Source organism: Epinephelus lanceolatus, chromosome 3, assembly GCF_041903045.1.
Source record: "Epinephelus lanceolatus isolate andai-2023 chromosome 3, ASM4190304v1, whole genome shotgun sequence".
Lineage (NCBI taxonomy): Eukaryota > Metazoa > Chordata > Actinopteri > Perciformes > Serranidae > Epinephelus > Epinephelus lanceolatus.
Genome location: NC_135736.1, coordinates 6,330,303 through 6,356,959, shown reverse-complemented (window position 1 = coordinate 6,356,959; position 26,657 = coordinate 6,330,303). Strand labels below are relative to the sequence as shown.

Sequence of the window (26,657 nt, the reverse complement as noted above, 5' to 3'; positions counted from 1 at the left end):
AACCGTGACTTTTCACCACCAGAAATACTCAGTTCACAGTTGAGATCATTTGTGCCAAATCTGAAGAAATTTCCCCAAGGAATTCTTGAGATATCACGTTCACGAGATTGGTACGAATTGAAAATATTTTATTACCTTTACTTTGTCTTGTGTAAGAGAGAAAATAATGCATGTATGCGCATGCATATGAGTGCAACTCCACCCAGATTTACACAGCAGATTGTGTTAAAGTTGATTTTAATAGCAGAAGAAACTGAGCTGTTCCCTCGAAGGACCGATATGAAGCTGAGCTGAGCTCGACTGTGTCAGGTCCACCTAAAATAAGGTGGCATTCATTTAAGGAACAAATCAAAGAAAACATGCTGAAAAGGAAATTTCATTACAGTACCTGAACCTACTTTCATGCCAAGTCAAATTCACTGCTCTCTAGAGCTCAATTTACTTTTCCATTCGATTTTCCATTTCGACTCATTTTCCATTGTGCCGTGCAAAAACCACGTACTGGGACGTGACAGGGCAGCTGGGAGATTACAAGAGGTCTGTAACTTAAAATGCAACACTGACAAAAAGAGAGAGAGAGAGAGAGAGAGAGAGAGAGAGAGGGAGAAAGGAAGAAAAAGGGAACCCCCTGTTTCACTTTTTGGGCGTGAGTTAATGGTTTTCATGCTCGCACACAAACTGGCTGTCAGGACGCATGGTGGAGCCCGCCAATCACCTGAGTGAGCAGGTTTGAGTTCAGTGTATGCCGAAAAGCGCTTTAATGGCCTCAGGTGACTCCTCCCCCAGTTCCTCTACCTCCTCTCTGCTATCTTTTACACATCTGCAAACCTTTTTTACACTTTATCTATTCTTGGACTGGGAGCTTTCCTCTGTCATGTCCCCCAGTTTGAGGGTTTGACCCTCCCTGGGGGTAGCCTGAGGTCTTTCTCTCTGGTGCCATCACATTCTCCTGGTCATCTATTTCTCTCAGTTTCTAACTCAGTCCTCTAGGAAGTGGTTATTCATGGGATGTCAAACCATGCAACACTGTCCCAGCTGCTGTCAGCAGCCTGCTGTAATGATCCAACAGGATACATCACTGATGCTGCCATCAGTCTATAGATGCACAATTAGCGCACTGTTCACAGAGGAAATACAGTATGGAGAAAGAGTATCATGGTGATAGAATAGACATGTCATTTCAAAACAATATCCTCACAGTTTCAAGTCATTAACTGTAAAATTTACTGTGGGCTTCACAATTACATTAGTCAAAGTCTCATTTAAAGGTCCAGTGTGTAGGAGTTATGGAAACCTATTGGCAGCAATGGAATGTGATATTTCCAACTATGTTCTTATGAGTGTATAATTACCTGAAACTGACAATTATTACGTTTTCTTTACCTTAGTATGAGCCATTTCTATCTACATATGTAGATTCCGCTATATTGTTTCTACAGTAGCCCAGCACAGATAAACCAAACACCGGCTCTAAAGTGGGCCATTTGCATTTTCGTGTCGGCCAGTGTAGTTCTCCTTGCCTGGTAAGACCATCCTGATGACGTGAGCTCAACATTCTGTGTTGACCTTTGTATCAATCTGGCCCCACTAACCCCCCAAACACTTTCCTGAAAATAAAATCCAGTTGGGGCTAATCAGTTATCCACTCTGTAGTTGATAACGTAAGAAGCCAATCAAGGACTGCGTTGTTGTTGATGACGTAAAATACAGGCTGCAGTTCCTGCTACCTAGTAGGGTAAACACAGCAATAAGTGGAATTATTGGGAATGGGAAAGTTTCAGCTCTGCATTCTCACCGCTAGATACCCCTAAAATGGCCACTTGTGGCAGAACTCCACAACAAGCTGAAAACACACATGTTGGCATTATAAAGTAAAAATAGCTAACATCATTTACGCATCCAGCTGTCATAAAGCAACATTAGCATTTGAATTTAAATTTGTGTTTGTTGCACTCTGACAAATTTAGGTCAAATACTCACTCTCACTTTAGCTCTGTTTTGGTCTCCACCAACTCCTGAGAAAAGTAACTGGGTCTTTAGCTGCTAGATGCTTCACTATGTTTGCTAGCTAGTTGCTAACTTTATCTGTCTGCTGTTTGGTGTTGGGCAGGTAGAGTACAATATGTTTACCAGAGTATTTTAGCTGTTTAGCCACCTGTTTCTGAAAACAAGGTTGATGAGCGCTGTGAGCATAAACCAGTATGGTACATTTGTGGGCCAGAAAATCAAAACAATCAAACACTGAACCCTAACCAAACCAATGGGCTAAACAGACTAGAAAGCTGCAAAGTTTGGAGACAATTCTCTGTGTTACACATATTGATTGATCCATTGCTTATATAAGAATATTGATTAGCACAGCTAAAAGAAGATAATTAAAGATCAGCTCTAGGCCTTTTATTTACGTGGTTTAAAGATTAAAACTTCTGCTCTTTTACATTCCTAAAAACAACTAGACCAATGTTATATTCATTTTTTGAATGTGTAATTATATGAACCAAACATTTCCAACAATGTCCAAACCCAGAGAAATCTGTGATTTAATCAAGGACACGGTCCATGTCATTTGGTCGCTGTCAGTGGTGTCATATCCTCTTTGCACATGTGATAGGGGTGTCTTTATCTGCAAAAAGTGGTCATGAACTGAGTTTTTATCCAGTTTAAAGCTACAAACTACTGGATTTTGGTCATTTTTAACTTTATGTTTTAACCAGATGCAGGATTTTAGTCATCTGGCTCTTAAGTTATCCAAGAAACAAGTTGAGAAAATGTTAGTGGCAGCTCAGCTCCAGTCTCTGCTATGCCAAACAGCATCAGCAAGAAACATGTTCAAAGTAAACTGCTTTATTCAGTGTTTTCATTGGTTGTAATCACCTAGTTTGCCTGTTTTAAAGAAGAGGAGACCTCTGTGGATAATTTGGCTCCTGGTAAGAATGTCCTAAACAATAAACACTGACTGTAATGATGGCCTTGCTCTGTATTTTGTTGTTGTTTTGACTGAGAGACACCTGGCAGCAAACAATTACATATTGTATGTTTAAAGGGCTACTTCACTAACTTCACTTCATCACACCTTAAAGAAGCTGGGGGACTCGCAAGACACTTGCACTTTCAATTCCTAGTGTAGGTCAGACATAAACTAGAATTACTGCCTTGCAGGTGTATGCCTTCACAAACCAGTCAAGTTGCAGTTATAGTTTACATCCATGTTAGGGCAGACTCATATGTAGCTATGACAGCTGACATGCTTCAAATGTTTCTGCAAAGAAACTTAATTTTTAAAAATGAGGTTGCTTCACACACATCTTCCCCCCGACAGCGCAGAAGATCTATACAATTGGGACAGTTTCAAGATTAGCATCACCAATTCAGTATCTGAGCAAATGTTTGCCTTTCTGTTCCTGAATTATGGTATTAAATAATGGCAAGAAAAGTGTTTCTGCAGAACATTATGATGTCACAGTGAAGCTGACCTCTATTATATAAAAATATTTAAAAAAAAATATTATTCTATAAGACATTTGTTGAAATTTTGTCATAATAAACATATGAATTCTTGAGTTACAGCCAAAAACATGTTTTGTGAGGTCACAGTGACCTTTGACCACCAAATTCTAATCAGTGCATTCTTACGTCCAAATGGGTTGCAAATTTTGAAAAAATTACTTCAAGGTGTTCTTGAGAGATCGCATCACGAGAATGCGATGGATGCAAGGTCACAGCGACCTTGACTTTTGGTGTTTGTGCTAAATTTGAAGAAATTCCCTCAAGATGTTCTTGAGATACTGCGTTTACAAGAATGGTATGTATGGAAGTATGGACAACCTGTAAACATAATGCCTCCACCCACAACTACTGCCAGCGCAAAGTCATAAAAATGATGAATGAACAGCAATGAAAAATTTGTGTTTTGGAATAAAACACATGGGCTGGCATCTTCCACCTCGCCCTGTCTGAAGTCTAGCAAAGGTGACAGAGGTGCAGTACTACTTGCTAGTTGTTACCTATAAGAGAGTTGAGGGAAGAATAGGAGGACACCCTTCTCATTTTATCGATGGTCTCAAAGGAGAGGATGTACTCGTCATTGTCAGGGCTCCCCAGGGTACTGCTGGCGCTGCTGCTGGTGCTCAGGTTACCGGGAGAGAAGGCTGCTGGTCCACCTGAACGAAGAAACACACACACACACACACACACACACACACACACACAAAACTGTTACCCTCAGATCCAATCAGCAAAAAAATTCATAAGCATCATAAATGTAACACCAAGAGGTTCTTATTTTGTTTAGAAAGCACTTTAGCCGCGATAAAAGCGGAATATAAATAAAGTTTATTATCGTTATTATTGTTGTAAAAAGCCAATAGCCAAATCAACATCCAATAAGGTGTAAGGTGTGTAAACAGTGGAAGCAGTCCTTATACTTGGAGGCTACATGCCAACACAAGACCTTGCTCATAACATGATTTCAGCTGTCAGGCTCACTCATCTCGTGCTCTAACTCTTCTTATCATCAAACATTACTCTGACTCATATAAACCCAAACACCATGCATCGTCCAAACTGACTGCAGGCTGGAATGTGGAAATGGAGATTGGTAGAGAGTGGAAATACATTCTGCTGTGTGCTTATTGATGATAAACACCACTGCATATTGGAATGAGCACTGAGAATATGAATTAGAAATTGTATCAGCAGTAGGTTACGCGCCTCACCAAGTGCCAGTGATTTAACTCCACTCAGGGCTCATGCATTACTCAGTCTGGCAGTGGGCGGGCAGTTTGTGTCACAGCAGTGACACAAACAGGAGGTTTAGAGCTCCAAGGTGACAGCAGGTCATGTGTTCACAAAGCTGTGGACATGGATGTCAGGCTCACATGACGATGGCTTAAATCATTACATGATTATTTTGCTTAGCTTGATGATTACCTATCATGATTATGCATCTATTTTTTAAGGAACAAAACAGTTTACTGCTACAAATTTACAGTTAAAGCTATTTATTTTTAATATTTCACCAGAAAAAAGTCCAAGTCTGTAACTTCAAGACCTCATGAAATACCAGGGTTGGAAATTAGCACCAGCCACCAACCTAATGCTGGTAAAATATGCAAGTGGCTGCTGGATTTGCTTCACTCATCAGCCAAAAAAACAATGGTAATCAATTAAGTGGCTGGTAGATTTTGGAATCTAGCAGCCAGAGTGGCAGGTGGACAAAAAAGTTATTTTCCTTAATTAAAAGTGTTTCATCTCAAAGGGACAGTTCACCCAAAATAAAAAAATACATATATTTTTCCTCTTACCTGTACTGCTATTTATCAAGCTAGATTGTTCTGGTGTGAGTTGCTGAGAGTTGAAGATATTGGCTGTAGATATGTCTGCCTTCTCTCCATTATAATGGAAGGTAATGGCACTCAGCTTGTGGTGCTCAAAGCACCACAAAAATACATTTGAGAAACTCAGCAGCAGTGTCTTTTTCCAGAAATCATGACCCGGTTACTCAAGATAATCCAAAGACCTTGTTGTGAGCAGTTTCTTGTAGGAACTATTTTCTTTATACCCAACTGCACCTGCCAACTGTGTCACTGTGCAGAAGGAAGTGTGCATCTACTCATGGATGAGAGGTTTGTGCTCGTGACAATGTGAGATGTAAACATTAATGTGTCCTCCTTGGCTTAGCTGGAACGTTAGCTAGCTCAGTGGTTTTAGGTGAGCTAGCAGTACAGTAGATGCATGCTTCCTTCTAGTGATACGGTAGAAAAGAAAATAGCTCCTACATGAAACTGCTCACAACAAGGTCTGTGGATTGTCTTGAGTAACCAGGACATGATCTCTGGAAAAAGACATTGCTGTTGATTTTTTCAAATGTACTTTTTTGCCATTTTGCCAAGCCGAGTGCCATTTAGCTCAACTATATTGGAGAGAGGGTAGACATCTCTATGGCCAATATATCCAACACATTTGGCAACTCACATCAAAAAAAATCTAGACTGATGAATTGCATTACAGGTAAGAAAAATATGTATTGCTGTTTTGAGGGTGAACTGCCCCTTTAAAGCTATAACTCCTTATGACACCACAAAATGCAAACACAACACACTCTTCCCTTTTAAGACACTGCAGGTTTTCGGAGCACACAGCTAGGCTGTGTTTGAGAAGCAGAGGTATTTTGTTTGCCTAAAAACAAATACCTGTGATTGGTCAGATAGAATCAATCCCATTCTGGCCTCAACACACCTGCTCTCTCTTCTCTGCCTCTTTTTGAGTGTTTGCCTAATAAACCAGCACGGGGGAGTGGAGGAGCACAAAAAAAAAAAATAAAAAAAAAAAAATCCAACACTAGTGCAACTTAACAAACTGCACTAACCCTAAACACAACCGTACATGGCCGAGAATAGACAAAATGTAACTTCTGTCAGGGTGCTTAGCCATAGATCACATTTTTATTACACTGATTTTTCACTGTAAATTGAAGGGATCTCACAGATAAGTGAAGTGAAAATAGGAAAGCAAAGACATTACTTTGTCAAAAAATATTTAGCTAGTTCCCCTTATCTTATAGTATTTGCACACACCAATTAAAACAGAGAACTTAGAGCAAGTGCTCATTGTTCTGGATGTGTAATACATCTACAGGAAAACCACATAATACAATGTAACAGCTCGGGGAGCTATCTACGTATCTGTGTCCATGGTGACGGATGTTTCCTGCTCATGGATGAGAGAAGTGCGTGTGTTCCTGTTACAATTTCGTGGGCTGGTCTCAACAGGCCTACAGTTCAGTACCATGGACAACTCCCAGTCCCTACTGGGGATCAGGCAGGCTCAAGTCTGCTCGTTCACTGGAGGACTGACTGAGCTGAGAGAAAGGAGCACAATAGCATATTTGTTGTCCCTGTTTGCTCCCTCCTTCTTTTTTGGCAAGTATGTAAATAAATATTCAGTGCAAGAATGTCAGCCTCCTAAATCTACACCATATTTTTGCTAAAAACTGGGACAATAGATGTAAAATAAATTTCCAAAGTGCCACTGACTTTGGGGCAGATATCTGTGGCACAATGGTGAAGAAAAAACAAGAAGAAAGAAAATTAGAGGCAACAACTATAAAACTTGGAGCCAATAGCATGAGCAACTATAAACAGTAGAACCCAACACTGAGTTGTTGGAGGAATTTTGGAAGAGTTGCTTTATAAACTAAAGTTACCACTTAATGGTTGCAAACACCTCTGTGAACCAGTCAAGTTGCAGTTACAGTTTACATCCACGTCTGTAGCCATACAAGCTGACAATGCTTCAAATGTGTTTGCAAAGAAGCTGCATGCTTTGAAACGTGGTTGCTTCACACACATCTTCCCCTCGACAGCACTGAAGATCTATACAATCAGCACAGTTTCAAGGTGGACACCCAAGATAGGTGTCACCAATTCAGCATCTGACCAAATGTCTCTTCTTCTGTTACGGAGTTATGGCATTTAGCAATGGCCAGAAAGCTGTTTTTGCAGAACATTATGATGTCACAGTGAAGCTGACCTCTGACCTTTTAAATACAAAATGCAATCACTTTACACTCATTATACTCTATTAGAGATGTGTCTGAAATTTTGTCATAAGCCTTTAAGTCGAAAACATAATATCTCCAGCCACAGCTATCACTGGCACGGAGGCATTAAAGTGCTCTACAGGACTGTGATAGAGAAATTGAAGAGATTCACCCATCACAAATGAGCCGGGGCAATTTGAACCTGACATTTAAACTGCTTAAATTAGAAATTAAAAAACTCTCAGGAGACATTAGCCAATTAAAAAGGTTTTTGGAGTCTGAGGCGATAATTGACAAAACCTTAATTTAAGTTAAGTTGACATGTTTTATTACTTAAAATTCATTTTAATGGGTACTGCTGCTTGATTCCTGAATGCTGGGTGCCCTCCACAGCTGCAAGAGTTGCTTAATGTGGAGTGACACTTCATACTCAAGTGATAGCAGATAGCAATTGCTTTCGGAAAGAGCCAAAGTTCATCAGTGAAGAGGGAGCATTATTTTGGAAGCCAACATCTTGATAATGTGTGCGTAAAACAAATTGTGCAGTTGTAATAACAGGTCAATGTGTGTTCTGGCATTTATCCACAATACTCATTAGTAAGACTTGGATGGCAAGGATGAGGAGCATTTTGCAGTTACCGTACTTGTGCATATGAGCTGGACTGGAATAAATGTCAACTCAAATTGAACTCTTATCTCTACTTGTCCAACTGGTCACAACCTCTCTGCTGGTTGTAAAACCTCTTATTGACATTTACTGAGTCAATCTCAGGAATGTAAATGCTAGAATAAAGAAGTTAGCCTGAGGACTGTTACGTTCACAGTCCAAAGCTGATGTGGAGGAAGAAAACCCAATGAAATGTGCAAATGGTCTCTCCTTGGATTAATTCCTGTCATTCAGCTGACTAAATCTGCCTCTTTGTCTTCATTCAGTCCTCCTACACTCATCTAAATTTCTGCTTCATCTTATTTATCTCCCTCCCATCTGCCTTATTTTCTTTCTCGCTCCATTCCCAAGCACTCTCCCTCCTACCCTCTTCATTGAGGTTGAGGTTCTGCAGGCTCTTGTTCAGGTTGCGGGCAGTGGTGGCAGCTCGGATGTTGGTGTAGGAGTTGACTGATCGCAGGCGTGGGATGGCTGGGCTGTCCCGCACTGGAGTCAGGTTACCAGGCTCTTGACATAAACACAGGAAGACATACATCAGGTCAGAGCCAGATAATTACAAACAAGTAAAAATAAATGTTGTTCTAATGAGTGTAATGTTAGAATAAACAGCACTCCATGATAAGACTAGACCCATATTAATCTGACTAGATTCATTCAAGGGAGGCACTTTTTTTCCCCAATACCTGGAGAATTGTTAACACAATTTACACTGATCTTTACACACAGCACTCCAGAAATGGTAATATCCTTAGCTGCAGAGAAGCATTTTACTAGGTGGAGTGTGAGAGTATTCTTTTTGAGAATTTTTGCCCAAATTTAATTTTATGGTGAAACTGACATACACAGGTCCTTAGGCATGTATTTGCACAAACAATGTACAAATCAGATAAATCTTTCTTTCTTCTCCTATTACTTTTCCATCTTTCCATCTGGGAGCCTCTTGCTATTTCACTGTGATAAGAGTTGTGCATTTGAGGGGAGTTCACTGTACATAGTAACATTATATGCAGATGACCTTCTTTTGTTTGTCAGGAATCCAATATGATCTATTCCATCTGTTCTGGATAAACTGGATCAATGTGGGAAATTGGCTGGTTATAAACTTAGTTTGGGGAAAAAAATAATTACATCCCGTCAACCCAGAGTCAAAAGAGTCAATATTTGAATTAAGAAAAGAAAAAAAAAGTCAGTTCTTACTTGGTCTTGATCTTATGACCTCCTCCTTACATCTAATCTAAAACCTCTGATAGATATATGTAGGACAGATTAGGAATGATGCTGAACCCTCCCCCTCTCCATGGCAGGAGACACCAACCTTATTTAAATGATCATTGTGTTTTCAAAACATTCCACTTTTGACCCCCCAAAAAACAATCTGCCTGCCACGCATTAATAGATGTTCTCTTGAGATCCTTATGGATAGTCCAGCCAATAATCTTATCATATCCCATATTCTTAGAATGTGGTCACAATTTAGGAAATACTATGGCCTACACAGTCCTTCCGTTAAGGCACTCAAATAATCCAACCATCACATGGAAATGGGATTCATTTATTTAGTAATCTATGTTGACTCTGCTGTTCCATTCTCTGTAACACAAATACAACCTGTGTGTGTGTGTGTGTGTGTGTGTGTGTGTGTGTGTGTGTGTGTGTCTCCAGTACCTGCGGTGTTGGCTGGTGATGGCACTGTGTAGTTCTTCTCCTCTTCTATAAACTGAAGGGCAACTGTACAGAAGTTGCTTTCATACTGGACCACCAGGTGACTCAGCGCTACAACCAGCTCCTGTCAAATTTGTACGGAAAGAGAACAGGAAACATAATGATCGTTCACTTCCACTAATTTCTTTAACTTCATTTCTTGGTATCTTCAAGCCACACAGGATTTTTCCAGGTATAATGGTAACAAATGAGTGCTAAATCGCTAACATTAACAATAAATTATTAACGCATTGACACAGTGGTTTTCAAATTATGATATGTGTCTCACTGGTGGTGCACAGAATCCCTCTACTGGTTTGCAGAGGAATCTCCAACATATGTATTTTTTAATCAGAATCAGAATCAGAAATACTTTATTGATCCCCGAGGGGAAATTATTTATGTTACAGGTGCTCCTTGCAAGAGAGGAAAGATACGTGAATATAAGAAATTTAAACAATAGTATTTACAAATATATAGTTAAATAAACAGGAATGATTAACAAACATAAACGTAAATAAATAAATAAATAAATAAATAAATATATATATATATATATATATATATATATATATACATACAGTACAGGCCAAAAGTTTGGACACACCTTCTCATTCAATGCGTTTTCTTTATTTTCATGACTATTTACATTGTAGATTCTCACTGAAGGCATCAAAACTATGAATGAACACATGTGGAGTTATGTACTTAACAAAAAAAGGTGAAATAACTGAAAACATGTTTTATATTCTAGTTTCTTCAAAATAGCCACCCTTTGCTCTGATTACTGCTTTGCACACTCTTGGCATTCTCTCCATGAGCTTCAAGAGGTAGTCACCTGAAATGGTTTTCCAACAGTCTTGAAGGAGTTCCCAGAGGTGTTTAGCACTTGTTGGCCCCTTTGCCTTCACTCTGCGGTCCAGCTCACCCCAAACCATCTGGATTGGGTTCAGGTCCGGTGACTGTGGAGGCCAGGTCATCTGCCGCAGCACTCCATCACTCTCCTTCTTGGTCAAATAGCCCTTACACAGCCTGGAGGTGTGTTTGGGGTCATTGTCCTGTTGAAAAATAAATGATCGTCCAACTAAACGCAAACCGGATGGGATGGCATGTCGCTGCAGGATGCTGTGGTAGCCATGCTGGTTCAGTGTGCCTTCAATTTTGAATAAATCCCCAACAGTGTCACCAGCAAAACACCCCCACACCATCACACCTCCTCCTCCATGCTTCACAGTGGGAACCAGGCATGTGGAATCCATCCGTTCACCTTTTCTGCGTCTCACAAAGACACGGCGGTTGGAACCAAAGATCTCAAATTTGGACTCATCAGACCAAAGCACAGATTTCCACTGGTCTAATGTCCATTCCTTGTGTTTCTTGGCCCAAACAAATCTCTTCTGCTTGTTGCCTCTCCTTAGCAGTGGTTTCCTAGCAGCTATTTGACCATGAAGGCCTGATTGGCGCAGTCTCCTCTTAACAGTTGTTCTAGAGATGGGTCTGCTGCTAGAACTCTGTGTGGCATTCATCTGGTCTCTGATCTGAGCTGCTGTTAACTTGCGATTTCTGAGGCTGGTGACTTGGATGAACTTATCCTCAGAAGCAGAGGTGACTCTTGGTCTTCCTTTCCTGGGTCGGTCCTCATGTGTGCCAGTTTCGTTGTAGCGCTTGATGGTTTTTGCGACTCCACTTGGGGACACATTTAAAGTTTTTGCAATTTTCCGGACTGACTGACCTTCATTTCTTAAAGTAATGATGGCCACTTGTTTTTCTTTAGTTAGCTGATTGGTTCTTGCCATAATATGAATTTTAACAGTTGTCCAATAGGGCTGTCGGCTGTGTATTAACCTGACTTCTGCACAACACAACTGATGGTCCCAACCCCATTGATAAAGCAAGAAATTCCACTAATTAACCCTGGTAAGGCACACCTGTGAAGTGGAAACCATTTCAGGTGACTACCTCTTGAAGCTCATGGAGAGAATGCCAAGAGTGTGCAAAGCAGTAATCAGAGCAAAGGGTGGCTATTTTGAAGAAACTAGAATATAAAACATGTTTTCAGTTATTTCACCTTTTTTTGTTAAGTACATAACTCCACATGTGTTCATTCATAGTTTTGATGCCTTCAGTGAGAATCTACAATGTAAATAGTCATGAAAATAAAGAAAACGCATTGAATGAGAAGGTGTGTCCAAACTTTTGGCCTGTACTGTATATACATATATATATTGTAAACTGAACAAGATTATTTACACAAACAAATGTTTGTATTATATTTAAATTATATGAAACAATTTAAATATATATAATGTGTCAAAATAGAACATAATTTCAAACAAAAATACTTAGATTATGGAATCCCTGAAATGTAATTTAAAATAAGTTTTGCCTATTTTGTAATATATTTGTGTCATGTTAGCCTGCTACGTAATAATGTTCCTAAACATAGTACACGCATACTGTACCTCAATGATTAGCAGGCCCAAACAGAATCTGTATTTATTGTTTTCAGTGGTATTCTAAATTAAAAATCTGCGGAATTCTGTGGAATATGTTTTTCATTTTTTTGCTCGTAGTGTGATAGACAATATTTATTTATGACAATTGTTTTTCAACAAAAATAACCTCACACAATACATTATACCAACATTAAAAACAAAAATGACCTCAAGCAGGCTAAAAGAACTACTTAGTATTAACATGTTAAGTGTCTATTAACAGTAAATCTTATTTTTTAAAACGCTGCAATTGTGGCTCCAAATGGGAACTATTATGACAAGAAGTGAAAATCAGGAGGAGAATATTTCGAGCAGCCCTGCAGCAGAAACTGAAGTACTTGTGCAACCTAAGTGGCACCTGTGACATCTCCACAGCACCTGATGAGGGGCTGGCCCTTGCGATGTATGAAAACTGTGTGAAAAGGTTATAGTGCCAGTTTTAGTGCTACCCCTTTGTACAGCATGGCTGTAATAATACACAATCGTCGAATTACGAATCTGGCATTTGACTTGAGTTCTTTCACTATCATATGGATACAGCTGCATGCAAAACTTCCAAATTGAATTCCTGAATTCCAAAAGGCAAAATTTGACATATTCTTCAATATTTTAAACAAAATTACTTTTTGTATTTCAATGTTTTACAATTTCAAAATAACAAAAAATTAAAAGGGCCTAGAAGCAAATGTTTGGGCACCCTGGACAGTCACTACTTAGTAGCGCCCTCTTTGGCAAGTATCACAGCTTCTACATGCTTTCTGCAACCAGCTAAGAGTTTTGTTATTCTTGTTTGGAGGATTTTCTCCCATTCTTCTTACAAAAGGCTTCTAGTTCTGTGAGATTATTGGTCTGCCTTGCATGAGGTCTATCAACAGATTTTTTGATGATGTTTTGGTTAGGGGACTGTGAGGGCCACCACAAAACCTTCAGCTTGCAACTCTTGAGGTAGTACAAGCCATGACCCTAACAAGCTTATTATGGTCTGAGATCAAGAGCTCAAATGCCCAAAGTTTTGCATGGTACTCCTTTCCTTTTGTTCACTTTAAAAATTGTACAAAACAAAAATAATATACTGATCTTGCTTAAAATGTTGAAAAGAATATTCTATCTTTACCATCATGCCTTTTGCAGATAGGTTCATCTCCCACTCATTTAACTGTTTACAGAAAAAGAAATTTCAACCTGGGGTGCCCAAACCTTTGCATGCCACTGTATCATTATGATGAACTGTGTGTATTTTGTGTGTGAGGGTCGGTGTTGTGTGATTGTTATTGTGTTGCAGAGACCTTGCGGACCACAGGGCTGCCATCATTGATAAGCTGGGCCAGCATCATGGCCACATTGTGGTCGATGGTGGTGGAGTGGTCCGTCCTCTCGGCAGAGTTTCCCACAAATGTCCCCAGAGCAAAGACAGCTGCACACCTCACCTGCAGTGACACAAACACAACAACACTCTCAACTTAAAATTGTCTTGGTTCAGTAAAGCTGCAGATGTTGTGTTGACACAATGTAAAAGAAAAAAATAAGCTTTTTTTTAATGTAGTTGGATATTTTCTGCACAGCTCTGCCCTTTTTTAACTGTCTAAAGTCAGCATGTTTGACCCTTTGCCATGAAACCCAACTATTTGTTTGTCAGACTTATTCAAAAATGTAGGTGGTGGTGGTTGAAAGTTTTAGTGGTAATTAGGGTTCAGTTTTCTCTCAGTGTGTCACTATGAAATGCACTGGATTGTCAGTGCTGTGTGCTCCAGTGAGCTGCTTTTTGTTACTATAACTCATTACTTTCTCTGCCCGCTTCATTGGATGTTTAATCCAAACTTGCCATCAGACAGAAGGAATTTGCCATGAGGGACTGGATTCACAAACTGAACCAAATGACAATACAAGAATGAATATTTGGGTGTATTGTTTGTTGTGGCAACAGAAAACTTTTTTTTTTGGTAAGGATCATGATGCGTCGTCACAGCTACTTGCTAATCTTGTGATGCAGCTTCAGTGATTCTCCAGCTCACAGATGTTGCTTTGATACAGATTGCTTTGCTCCAATTAAAGTGATCAGCTGAAACATTTCATATGAACATATTGTAATTTTCTGTCTTAAACCTAGAATAACATAAAGTAGTAAAAGCGCTGTGACTTGAAAGAAAATTAAGACACACGACTGTAATACTGGAAAGCATCTTAATCTGCCAACTTCACTCAGACAGTCTGCCAACAGCCTTCATTTAATTCTGTCATCAACAGTGAGATGTGTTAATTTAAATTGATGGTACTTTTGGAATCCACAGTTAGTGGTGGTGTTGGATTACACAACTCAGTACAAATCTGTGAGGAATGTTTGATTATCTGTGCTTGTACTACACACACTAAAAAAATGACCACAGTGATCAATCAACCCCATGATACATGCTAGTTTTCTCATCAAATGGTCATTTTGAGCGTAATAAAATTTGAATCAGTGCTTGTTTCTTTTAACTGCTGAGCAGCAGAAACTCTGGTTGAACTTTGATTTGTCTTAAAAAATATATATGTGTTATAATTAGTGTGTGCTGTACCCTGAGTTGTTTTATCAGCTGTAATGCGGTAAAATATAAAGGGGTGATATGCAACAAAGGACACTGTGGTTCTGTACACCCCCGACACTTCTGCCTGCAGAATGACTTGAATACTGCAGCGTTTCTTCAAAGCTTTGTCAGCTTTGATCACATCTTCTGTTTTGTGACATGTCAACCTTTTTACCTCAGGAGGTAAAACTCCAGCAACACTTGTGGTATGTAGAACAACTTGTTTTGTTAGACTGACACAGTTTGGCTTGTGGCCTTCATCAGGGTCATCATAAAACACACTGAGTTTTTTCCGTTACAACTTAAGTTGTAAGTTGAAGTGGGCGAGAAATCCCCACTCCACTTTTTTTTTTTTTTTTTTATAGCCTCAGTCAGCACCCTTTTTTGTGTTTCTACAAGACAGTTGGTCCTTCACTTATTAAAGGGATAATTTGGAGTTTTTGAAGTGGGGTTTTATGAGTTACTTATACACAGTCAGGGCTGAATTCACAAAAGGATTGCGTGGCACGCGCAGAGGGTGAAATGCTCCACTAACTGCGCTGCCAAGCAGATTGCGTCTCGGTGCTCCGGTGTTATTTGCACGTATTTAAATGACGTAATATGCATATATTTGGCGGAAAAATTGCCCCTTTCTATGCAAATGAGCCTCATTGATAAACAACGTCTAATTCACTAACGCCAGTGCTAATAGCCACACGCAGTTTGAGTGAAGTAAATAACGAAACGAGGGAAACAAACGTGAACCAAAACGGTTCCATAATTCATATTAAATTCAAAAGATAACGAAAAAACAGCTACAAGTGAGAGGGAATAGTGATAAAGTGGTCAAACTTGGTCAAATCCACAGCCTCAACCCATCCGACACTGTTACACTGACTCACCAGCAGACATCACTACATGAGGGTATACAGTATTCAGTACTTTGCCAAACAAAGTCTGCCATTGTTCTGCCACGGTGTTCTTGGCGCAAAGCCAGCATTTAAACTTTGCCATGTGTGGCTTATTGCAATCAGGGGGAAATCAGGGGCAAACTGCACTCAGCTGCCAAACTTTGTGGGTGTGTTTGCGCTGGTATATCATTAGCGCAATATCCTTTGTGAATAGGACGTTAAGACGGAGCAAACTGTGGGTGCAAATGAAGTGCAATTCAAAGTGCTATCAGCGGCCGCAGTTCATTCTTTGTGAATTCGGCCCAGTCAGTGTTTTACCTACAGTAGATGGTGGTCAGCCCCCAGTTTGGAGAAGCAAACAGGAGTACTGACAAGGAAGCTAAGCAATGCTGTGGCTGGTGGTAGCAGCAAAACATACTTTCACCACCTAAGAAAAATCAATATCAGTGTTAAGGCAGACAGCTCTTTCTGACATTAATGGCCTAAGTTCCCCATCTATGCTTTCATCAAAGCCACTGCACACAAAAGTTGCTGGTCTGCCACTGCTTTGATCAGTTAGTTTGCTTGTGTTATTGTGTGACTTAGGTGAATACTAATCCTTTAAAACAACCAAAACAGACAACAACCAATAACACAGTAATTGACTGAGGCAGTGGCAAACCAGCAGCTCCTGTGTTTAGTAATGTTAAGACTATCCAAACTATCCCTTAAAGAATATTTGGGGGGACTAGACTTTACGCTATCAACATGGCCAACATGCTTTTTCTTATTTTGCACATTGAATGAATATTACATACATTGAAAAGTATTGTATTTCATGTCTCCATCTGCTGGTAGGCCATCACAGTAAGAGTATGCATGCAAAATATGATACTAATTCCACTACAGAAGAGACTTGATGATCACCAAAATTAGGTGGGGAAAAAAAAGTGAATTTATCAATATTGGTATCAGTTATCAGTCAAATGAGTTTTTATATATATTGGCATATTGAATATCTGCAAAGAATCCAATATCATGCATCCAAATTAAAAACTTAATTTGTAAACCTACTTACAAAAGTCCTGCCAGTACTGTGCCAGCCAATACCAGCTGTGGCATACTCTCTGTCTGATGAAGATTAAAATGTATTTACAAGACAAACCCAGCCAAGATAGCAGCATAAAAAGTGTTGACACAATAAATATATTACAAACCACATAAACACTGAAACATAGACAGAAACATAGACAGAATAAAAATATCAGTAATTTAGGTTTCAAAAACCATCTATGTAAATGGATCCTTTAAACATCGCTCAGAGTAAGAAAATTAATTTGATATAAGATTTGATCATTTCAAATCTATCATCAATCATCTTAATCTACATCATATCTTGGCAGAATGACATTTTTAAAAGCTTTATAACTTTTTTCTCTGTTCAGTGACATTGAGGTTGACATGTCAATGTCTCCCTTTTTACAATGTGTGTGCTCTATACAAGTGTGTGTGTGCTGTGGTGACTTGCAAACTATGACTGAACAACAGCCTCATCTAAGCTGTGTCCCCTCAGACTTTTCCTTAAACTTAATTAAACACTCTGCTTAGTCACAGATCTCTGTGCCGCCTTTCACTTTCTGTCCCCGTTCATCACCTTCCTCACTCATCTCCAAGAGCCTCTGAGGGAACACACACACACACACACACACACACTCACACACACACAAAGACACTGCAGCATGCGAGATGTCTCAATCTAACACTAGAGGAGAATTTTAAAATGCAGTCATTTATCTGTAAGTGTCTTATTTCTTTATAATTAGATGCAGTCAATTATGATCAGTCAGTCTGAGTCTCAGTGGCCTTAAATAACACAAACACTCTCAACAGGCCTAATGTGAAATAAATGAACAACCTGGAATTGCAGCTGAAAACATAGTGCTTTGCATCTGTGTGTGTGTGTGTGTGTGTGTGTGTGTGTTTGTGTGTCCTGACAGATGTGCCCGCAGACCTCAGTTTCAACCCTACAGCCGAAGTAGCTGTCTGTCTAAGCAAAGGAGGAAACTACTGCTGGAAACAGATGTTCTTGTGTGTTCATGTGTGTGCGACTGCATGGAAATATGTACAGTGTGTGAGTGAGGGCACCAAGTGTCTGGGTGAACTTCAGGGCAAACTCTGTCTGGCTGTCCCTCTGGTCCACACACGACCCAGTCAGATGCTGACCATCCTGTTTGAATACTGTGGGTCCAAACTGTTATTCCCTGTCAAGTTCTACTCCATGTGTGTTTTTCTTTCACAAAACTGAATCTCATTAGTCTGTAGGTTAGTCCTGCAGAACATCTGTGTATACCAGAGAATTCCTATTTGACATTTTTCCATTGTTTTTTTTTTGAGTGTAATTCTGATATTGTTTGGAATACAAGATAAGATTTTGTTGTGTGTTAAGATCAGTAAACCACTAAATATTTCACTTCACCCAGACCTCTTGCACTGCTGCACATACATGAATCAAAGCAGGAGTGCTGAGCATCTTAACGCAAACACATGAGGCCTGGCAGCCATTCCTAGGTCGGCCCCTTTTCTGCAGCACAGAGTCAGGTACCCATGGGTAAACGAATGAAAAAGATGTGCAGTATATGTGTAATATTTTGACATCTACATCACCATTATCAAGCAGCAATTCCTTTTTTTTTTGAAAGTCAGTGACACAAGTTGAACCTTTGGTCACGTCGTCACATACGTCACCGACGTGGAGGATTCCAGTGATGAAACTCTGCAGCCAGAGGATAAGGTGGCAGCGTATGTCGAGTTCAAGACACCCAAGGAGCATTCTTTTGAGGTTTTATGGTCACGGGCGGAGCATACTTAAATGTTTCCTCCTTGGCAGTGATTACGTGCAATGTTTTTGCCATCCCTGCATCAAGCGCAGCCAATGAAAGAGACTTTTCCTCCGCTGGATTTGTGATCAAGAACAGAGAGCCCAGCTTAATGTGAGTGACTGTAGCCTGTGTGTGTGAAATCACGTGTGCGGGTCGGGTCTCAGGACTTTTGTTAACAGGTGTGGGCAGGTGCAGCTTTGACTGAGACATAATGATGAGTAATGGGTCATTTCCGGTAGGGAGCTTTACTGGTATGTGTAGGTGCAGGTTTTAAAAAAGGGACCTGTGCAGGACTCTAAAGCAGGCAAATTTCAACATCTTTCATAGCGAGAATACTTTTCATTTCAAACACAAAATGAAATTTAACAAAACACTTCAGAACACTGGACACGAATTATGTTATTGAAAAGATTTTAAACTGTTGGAGCTTTTTAGCGTTACAAAAGTGTCACAACCACTGGCGAGGTGTTGGGGCACCTGGCTCTCTCTCTCACCTGATGCTGAAACTGTTGGGGCACATGGCTGTCTCTCTTTCATCTGATGCTACCGCTACTGTGGTGTCTGCCTCACCTGTAATGTTTTCTTCCTGTCAAGTGCTGTCCTTATAATCAGGTTGGCCAGTGATCCTCGTTGACCTTGACCTTGCTCATGCCTTCTCTATCTTCCCGACTGTCTCTGAAGTAGGCTTTAGAAAACTATGGACCAGCAAAGACTTTTTAAGTATTTGTTTTATTTTTATGCCAGTCTTGGTTCTGAAATGCAGACAATAGCATGATGTGCATCCTGTGTAATTGTAATGTCTTGGGGAAAAAAAAAAATAATAAAAAAAATCTTATTTTTATCATAATAGTCGTTGACAGGTGGAGGTGGGTCCCGTCTGGACTGGGACCCCCAACCCCCTCACTTCAAGGAGGCTGCCAAAGTATATTTTACAGGCCAGAGTGTGCTTGAAGATGCTCATACAGTTCGTGCGCTCAGGAACTACCCCTTTGTGCTGCTAGAGGGATAGTTTACCATAGTTCAAACACGCATACTCATACTATCATGTTACAGTATGATGCAATGCTACTTAAAAATCAGCAAAGTATCCCTCTAAGCGACTCAATTATAGCCCTACTGTTTAACTCTCAAACAAAGATAAAAAACTGTTTTTTTTTAAAAATGCATCCTAACTAAACAAAAATTGATTGTTGACTTTTTAAGATCAGGTAATGCCAGTAAACACCAAAGACTACATGAAAAAAGCCAGTAAACATAACAGCTATTAGAAAATTATGATTTAAAATACAAATAAATAACTGATGCCAAAAAGGGTGGTGAATTTACAGGTACAAAAAAAAATGTCTGTGTCTGTTCAGTATATGTTACATGTGTAGATAGGCGGTGTTAATGAATGGAGGTTTGGTTGTTTTTTAAAGCTATCTCTATGTCTAATGAAAGTAGATGATGCCACTGGGATGCTGAGAGGTTGTTTCTGTCTTTCCAATTCAGTTAAAATTGTCTTTTTACTGATTGTTAGGGGCGACCAGTGGGAAAGAAAGAAAAAAAAAAGATTTCTAAACAACTTTATTTTTTAATAAAAGTCTCAAGTTTGTGTTCTTTCCTTAACAGATGGTTGATGTTAATATTTGTGTGACAACCATGCAAACTACTTTCATCTTACAGCTGCAGCTTTAGCTAAAAGCTTGCTGAGAAAAATCACAACACCTCGTCTTGAAACAACTAAAACACTTGCATGTATATGGCGCTTGATAAGATAACTTATCTTAGATAATTATATGTGATGTAATCACTTGCAAAGCAGGATATTATTGCTTCTTCAATTGGTTTTTTTGGGATGCGGGACTTGGAAAATGATCAAAAACATCTCCTCATACTCTTTCAAATGTACCTGAAGTCTGGTATTAACCTCTCACCTCGGGGATGGGATCTGACAGCAGGGTGTAGAGCTTCTCGTGAGCACTGTCTCGAACTCCACACCAGCGCGCCGGGTCAAAGTTCTGCCAGATGCGGCCCAGGCAAATGGCCACCCACTGGCGCAGCAGAGGGTGAGGGTCTGACAGCTGCTCCAGGCAGTTGGCTATTAGGTTGCCCTGTAGACAGGCCTCCTGGGGGGGGGGAATGAGAGGAGGAGGAGTGATGCAGAATCATGAGTTTTTACTTTAAAATTTAAAAGGTGTGATACCTACGTACATCCAAGAAATGTAATTAGACTTCAAGGACTGTGACGTATGAAGTAATAAGAGTAGAAAGGCCATTTGTATAAGATCGAATTTCCTGTGAGTCACCAGCCATTAAACACATTCAGAAACTTTGTTCTGTGGTAGACAACACTGACCTGCCTGTTTTCCATTTTTAATAAAATGACAGTATGTGCATCATACATCAGTCTCAACCTTCCGGAGCAGTACAGACTGGGAGCAGATTTGTGCCTCATTAGCCAGTTAATCACCACTAACCTGTAACCTCACACTGTGAGATGGACAAAAAGATGTGCTGTGGTATGACGTATTCCTTTGAACCCCTTCAGCTCTCTTTAAGTCTTTTTTTGTGAACAGACGGTAATTGGTCCATCAAGGTTTGAGGCCGTCTCCAGAGCGATGGAAGAGCTGGTATCCTCTATTCCAAATGCTTTTCAAACTTTCTTTTTGATTGAATCACTTTGTGCAGAGCATTAACAAGTACTCTGCTTTTCCTGTTTTCAGCCATGTTTCTCCTTTTAATGAGGTCACACATAGACAGCACTTTATTGGCTGTAAAGAATGCTGATCTTTGTGAAAAGAGAAAGAAAAAGGTAATGTGTGTGTGTCAAGCATTAAAACTAGAACTACCAACTTGCGGTTATATGCCTCCGCAAACCTGTCGTTGATGCTTCACATACATCTTTCCCCCAGCAGCACAGAAGATCTATATAATCAGCACAGTTTCATGGAGGACACCCAAGCTTTGTCTCACCAATTCAATATTTGAGCAAATGTCTCTCTTTCTCTTTCTGAGCTATGACATTGAGTTATGGCCAGAACATTGTTTTTGCAGATAATGATGTCAAAGTGAAGTTGACCTTTGACCTTTTGGACATAAAATTTCATCATTTCATTATTTTATCCTTTTAACCATTTGTGTGAAATTTTGTCGGAATTAGTGAATGAATATTTGTGCCAAATTTGAAGAAATTCCCTGAAGGTGTTAATATATCACATTCCCAAGAATGAGATATATGCAAGGTCACAATGACCTTAACCTTTGACCACCAAAACGGAATCAGTTTATCTTTGAGTCCAGCTGAGCATTTGTGCCAAATTTGAAACATTTCCTAAAGCAACTGTGAGATATCGCATTCATAGGAATAGGAATGGGATGAATGGACGGACGGACAGACGGACAACTCGAAAACATAATGCCTCCTGCCATGACTATCACTGGCGCAAAGGCATAAAAAGAAAGGACAGGCCCAGTTGGAATTACCTATACTACAATGACTCATGGTAAAAACAATGTAATGTTCATTTCAACTGCATTGTTTGCATTAGTACAGCTACAGTTATGTTGTACTCACCTCTCCATTACTTTCACTTTCTATTTTAACAGAAATACTGTTTTGATTCACTTTTAAATTCTGATCACTTCCACTTTTTTATCCCTGTGTTCAATGTCTACCGTCAATCAAACATAAAACTTAGTGCATATGTCAATACTGAATTGATGACAAAAACCTTCTGCTCACCTTCAAAGCCCTCTAAAACAAATCCGTCCACTTATATCTCTGACCATACCCACCTCATACCTCAGCACCATGGGTGTTAGGGCTTCCAGCTGCGTTGCCCCCCGGCTCTAGAATTCCCTACCCACACACGTTCAACAGTCTGACAGCATAACATCACTCAAATCCCACCTCAAAACTCCCCTGTTCAAACTGGCTTATCCACTGTAACACTCACTGTACCCTGTGTTTCCCTTTTAACTCTCCAGTATTGCTGTTTTTATCTCAGCTCTTATACGTGTCTGTCCAATTCAAGTCTCTTGATCTGTCTGTTTTTTTTACCTGTTGGCATTTGGTTTTATTTCTATGCTTTGTAAAGTGACCTTGGATGTTTTGAAAGGCACCTAATTCCAGTCTGTTCTGCCTTGCTATTTTTTCAGTTTAATAAAATTCAAAACTTCCTGTAGAAGTTTCACATTACAAACATACCAGGGAAGAAAAGGAATATGTTCTCAAACTAGTGCAAGTCTTTAACTGGAAAACAATGTGCAGCAAGTATTGAGTTTTACTATGTTTTTTAACTTAAGTCATTTCCATTCTAAGGGTGCCCACGAGTCTCCTCTTTACAGACATACCCACTTTATGCCTTGTCCCATGCAGTAGAAACAGGACAGCCAGCAGGACTAGATCATAGGCAGCAGGGGTGTGACATTTTGAAAACGTGTTAGGTGAACAACCAACTGCAGGAGATTTTAAAAGTATCTGATAGCAGTTGGCGGCTAACTCAAAGAAGAACAGCAGCCAGAAATGTCTACAAATTGGGAAAACATTGAGGTCTGGGAGCTCCTTACCCTCTGAGCAGAGGAGGAGATCAGCAGCCATATAACACAGACAGTAAATGATTTTTTTTTTGCCATGTTAATGCAATTGTTATTGTTTAGAAAGTGCTGCTAATGGGTATGTTATATGTAACAATAGAGGCCAACACTGTTGTGTTTCATGTCATGCCCCTCATACCTCTTTTGATCCCACAATATTGCCATGCTGTCTAAAATCACACACTGGAGTGGAATGATGCCGTAGTCATTTGGTTTTGTGTAAAAATGCAAAAGTGGCATAAAAAAGGGACTTAGTAGCGACCCTATAGTGCCATGTCTGTGTAAAAACAACTTTAGTGGATCCCATGAGCCCAATTTTATTCATGTGTAATAATGTTAACCCCCATAGTAGCCATTTCACTGTGGGGAAGCCATTTAAAAAAAAAAAAAAGGACATCACTGTATGAAATGACCGATAGTGACCTCTAGGATAATCACAGCCTCATGAAACTTTAAAGCCACAAACTGCACACATCAAGCATTCAGAAGATGCATGGCTTTCACATGTATGTTGTCAATTATGGGTTTTCTCAGCAGTTTCCAGAACAAGAAGTGCTCGCCATCCAATCAAATAAACAAAAAACAAAATGCAAATCTCAGAGAAATCTCCAAATGTCAAATGTTTTTGATAACAAACCACAGCAAGGATTTTTTCATTGTGTTCCTCAAGGTCTTGGTGTCTTAATGTGGTGTTTTGGAGGGATCTTGGACCATTTACAATTCTCAAGTGGTCAAAAATGCTTAAATTTTGCACCAAATCTGTGTTACAAGACAGAGCATGGGAATAGCCATCATAAACTTCCATCATAATGTTGTAAGGAGGGCTGCCCCCTAATAATCGACCAAATGTTAGTCGACCAGAAAGGTCATTAGTCGGCAAGATTTCAATGGATGCTTAGTTGCAGAAAAAAACCAACAAAAAAAACAACGATGGAACTGTATTAGGAGCTGCACCTTTTCTAAATTAATCAAAACCTTTATGACTGGACCATGTGGGACTTTAATTTGAAAGGATACACACAGGAAGTGGCCACACTCAGCAGTCACCACGGAGTGACTTTAATTTACAGGGCTGGTACCTGCAGTTATTACACAGTCTAGATTACAACATGTTGGGCAGAAAATCTTAATTGTGGGATCATTTTGAGAAGGTGAAGGGTGAACCCAAGGTGATATGTTAACTCTGCAGGCAAGCATTTGCCCATCATTCGTTGACTACGAACATGACAAATACTCTGAAACATAAAAGTAGCTACATGTCCATGTGACGTGCACTTATTAACTAAGGTTCATTAGTACGTTTTAGTATTTCTCTGTAATGTAGCACAGTGTTAACAATGTTATTGATACTATTCTCTGATGACTATTGGTTGACTAGGAAAATTCTTAGTTGGGGGCAGCCCTAGTTCTAGCCCCTATACACTCTAAAATTCTAAACTCTAAAGTTTGAATAGGTACCTAACTAAAACACAATGTTTATTACAGATTGGTGACTAGAAAAACTTGACAGACAGTGTGGAGGTGCATCTCAAATTAATCTTCAGGTTTGCTGTTTTCAGATGATGTAAACAACTTCTTTGCCGCACACACTGTTGTACTGTCATCTCCCCCTAAAGATTCCCTATCATGCTAAAAAAGACAAAACTGAATATGTGGTAGGGTGGTGTGGTAAATAATCTATTAATGTTAAAACACCCCCAAGGGATGTTCACTTTAATTGACAGTATCTTAACACTGATCAACAAATCTGCAAAGAGGAACAGACTGGACTGAATGAAAACAGATTTCTGTTAGACAGAGCAGCAGATTGGTGAGTATGACACAAGAGCTGTGTAAATGTACTTGTATCTTGAATTTATGTAGACACAAGGTAAACATAGAGGGAATTGTTAAGTTTTCATTAACAGCAAACCATAAACTAAATGGAGCAGATCAGACAACAAGGACAAGAATTACTAAAATATAAGAAAATACACTTAAAAACTGAAAAGACGTCTTAGTTGTTTCTTCAGCATTTGCTGAAATAAAGACATTTGAAAAAGGTATGGTACATGTGTTATTTTTTGTGACAATAACACGCCATGCGTCAGCACCCTGATATTTCCAGTGAAGATAAAAGCCTTTATTGTATCACCTCATCCCCACGTATACTGCAACAAATGGACCTGTTTAGTGTGCTCAGAATCCTTCTCTGTCTCCTGCAGATTGAGGCATTGCAACAACAAATCTCTTATCAGCAGCAACATGATGCCGTCTCCTTTTTCATATGCCTCAGATCGCTCGTGCTTCGTTCCCTCAGCTCTGATAGAGCCTCCCAGTTGAACCCCAAGAGCTGGAATATTAAGACGCCAGTGCTTGGTGACATGTTCGCAACAGCGATACTGCAGTAATGAGCGCTGTTGTTGAAAGTAAGAGGGATAAATAATGGAGATGTGGAGCAGGCAGAGAGTCTCTCTGTAATGTTCGAGAGCATCTATTATTTACAGGCCTGTGAGAGAGGTAGGAGCATTTAGGAACAGTGGAATGGAAGAAGAATGGGTGTTTCTGAGCCTCAGAGCACATATAGCTTTTCTGATTTGTCACATTTATATAATGTTGAGAGAGAGAAGTACTGTAAGGTAATGAAGAAAAAATATGTCAAATAACATTCACAACCAGACAGAAAAATCACTGCAGAGAGCAGGAGAGGGGAAGCAAAAGGGAGTGATGGTGGAATATTTCAGTGTGTTGCTAGTTTGTGTGTACTACTTGAAATGACAAGCTACATCATCCTAGCATCCCACCCTTGGATGTTTGATCAGCATCAGGTACAAAAGGCTTCTGGGATTGAATACCTGGGGCCAGGGAACAGGCCGATGTGACACTTGCGGTGATAAAGTGTCACCATGGAGGTGGCTGGGACGGAGACGGAAATTATAGAGGTGACTGCTGGTGACAAAACTGTCACATAACCAATATCTCCCGGAAATACACAATGGGCGATAGAGTAATCTCTCAAAGTGACGGCTGGCCCCAAAAGAACTTGTTGAGGTTCTGGTGAGGGAAGTAAATGAATAATACGGTACGTTCTCCCTTTGGGCTTCTAGCAAGCAAATGGACAGCAGTGCGGAAATACACACATAACCAAACATGCTCCCACACACACCTGTCCTGTGTTGTAGCTGTTGACGATAACGGCCAATATGAAGACAGCCATGGTTCGATGCTCAGCCTGTAAGAAAGAAAGGAACTCTGAGATCTTATGTCAACATCTTAATGCTGTCTGAAGGTTTTCTGTCACATTCTCAAGCTCCTTTCAGTAAAGTAATAAGCTCAGCGTCAAAACAAGTAGAAAAGAAGAGATGTATTCCTCTATATTCACATG

General features: G+C 39.8%; 1 protein-coding gene across 4 annotated transcripts in view; it reads right to left on the bottom strand.

The window, feature by feature from the left end:
• Positions 1 to 26,657, bottom strand: part of rptor (regulatory associated protein of MTOR, complex 1) — a 272,436-nt gene that overhangs the window by 62,245 nt on the left and 183,534 nt on the right. For all 4 annotated transcript variants that reach the window (XM_078163746.1, XM_078163744.1, XM_078163741.1 and 1 more), the window contains exons 16-21: positions 26,439 to 26,504; positions 20,632 to 20,823; positions 13,690 to 13,830; positions 9,873 to 9,993; positions 8,574 to 8,714; positions 4,005 to 4,160 (exon numbers count right to left, since the gene is read on the bottom strand). In XM_078163746.1, coding sequence (XP_078019872.1) covers positions 4,005 to 4,160; positions 8,574 to 8,714; positions 9,873 to 9,993; positions 13,690 to 13,830; positions 20,632 to 20,823; positions 26,439 to 26,504 — 817 coding nt within the window. The remainder of the gene's footprint in view (positions 1 to 4,004; positions 4,161 to 8,573; positions 8,715 to 9,872; positions 9,994 to 13,689; positions 13,831 to 20,631; positions 20,824 to 26,438; positions 26,505 to 26,657) is intronic.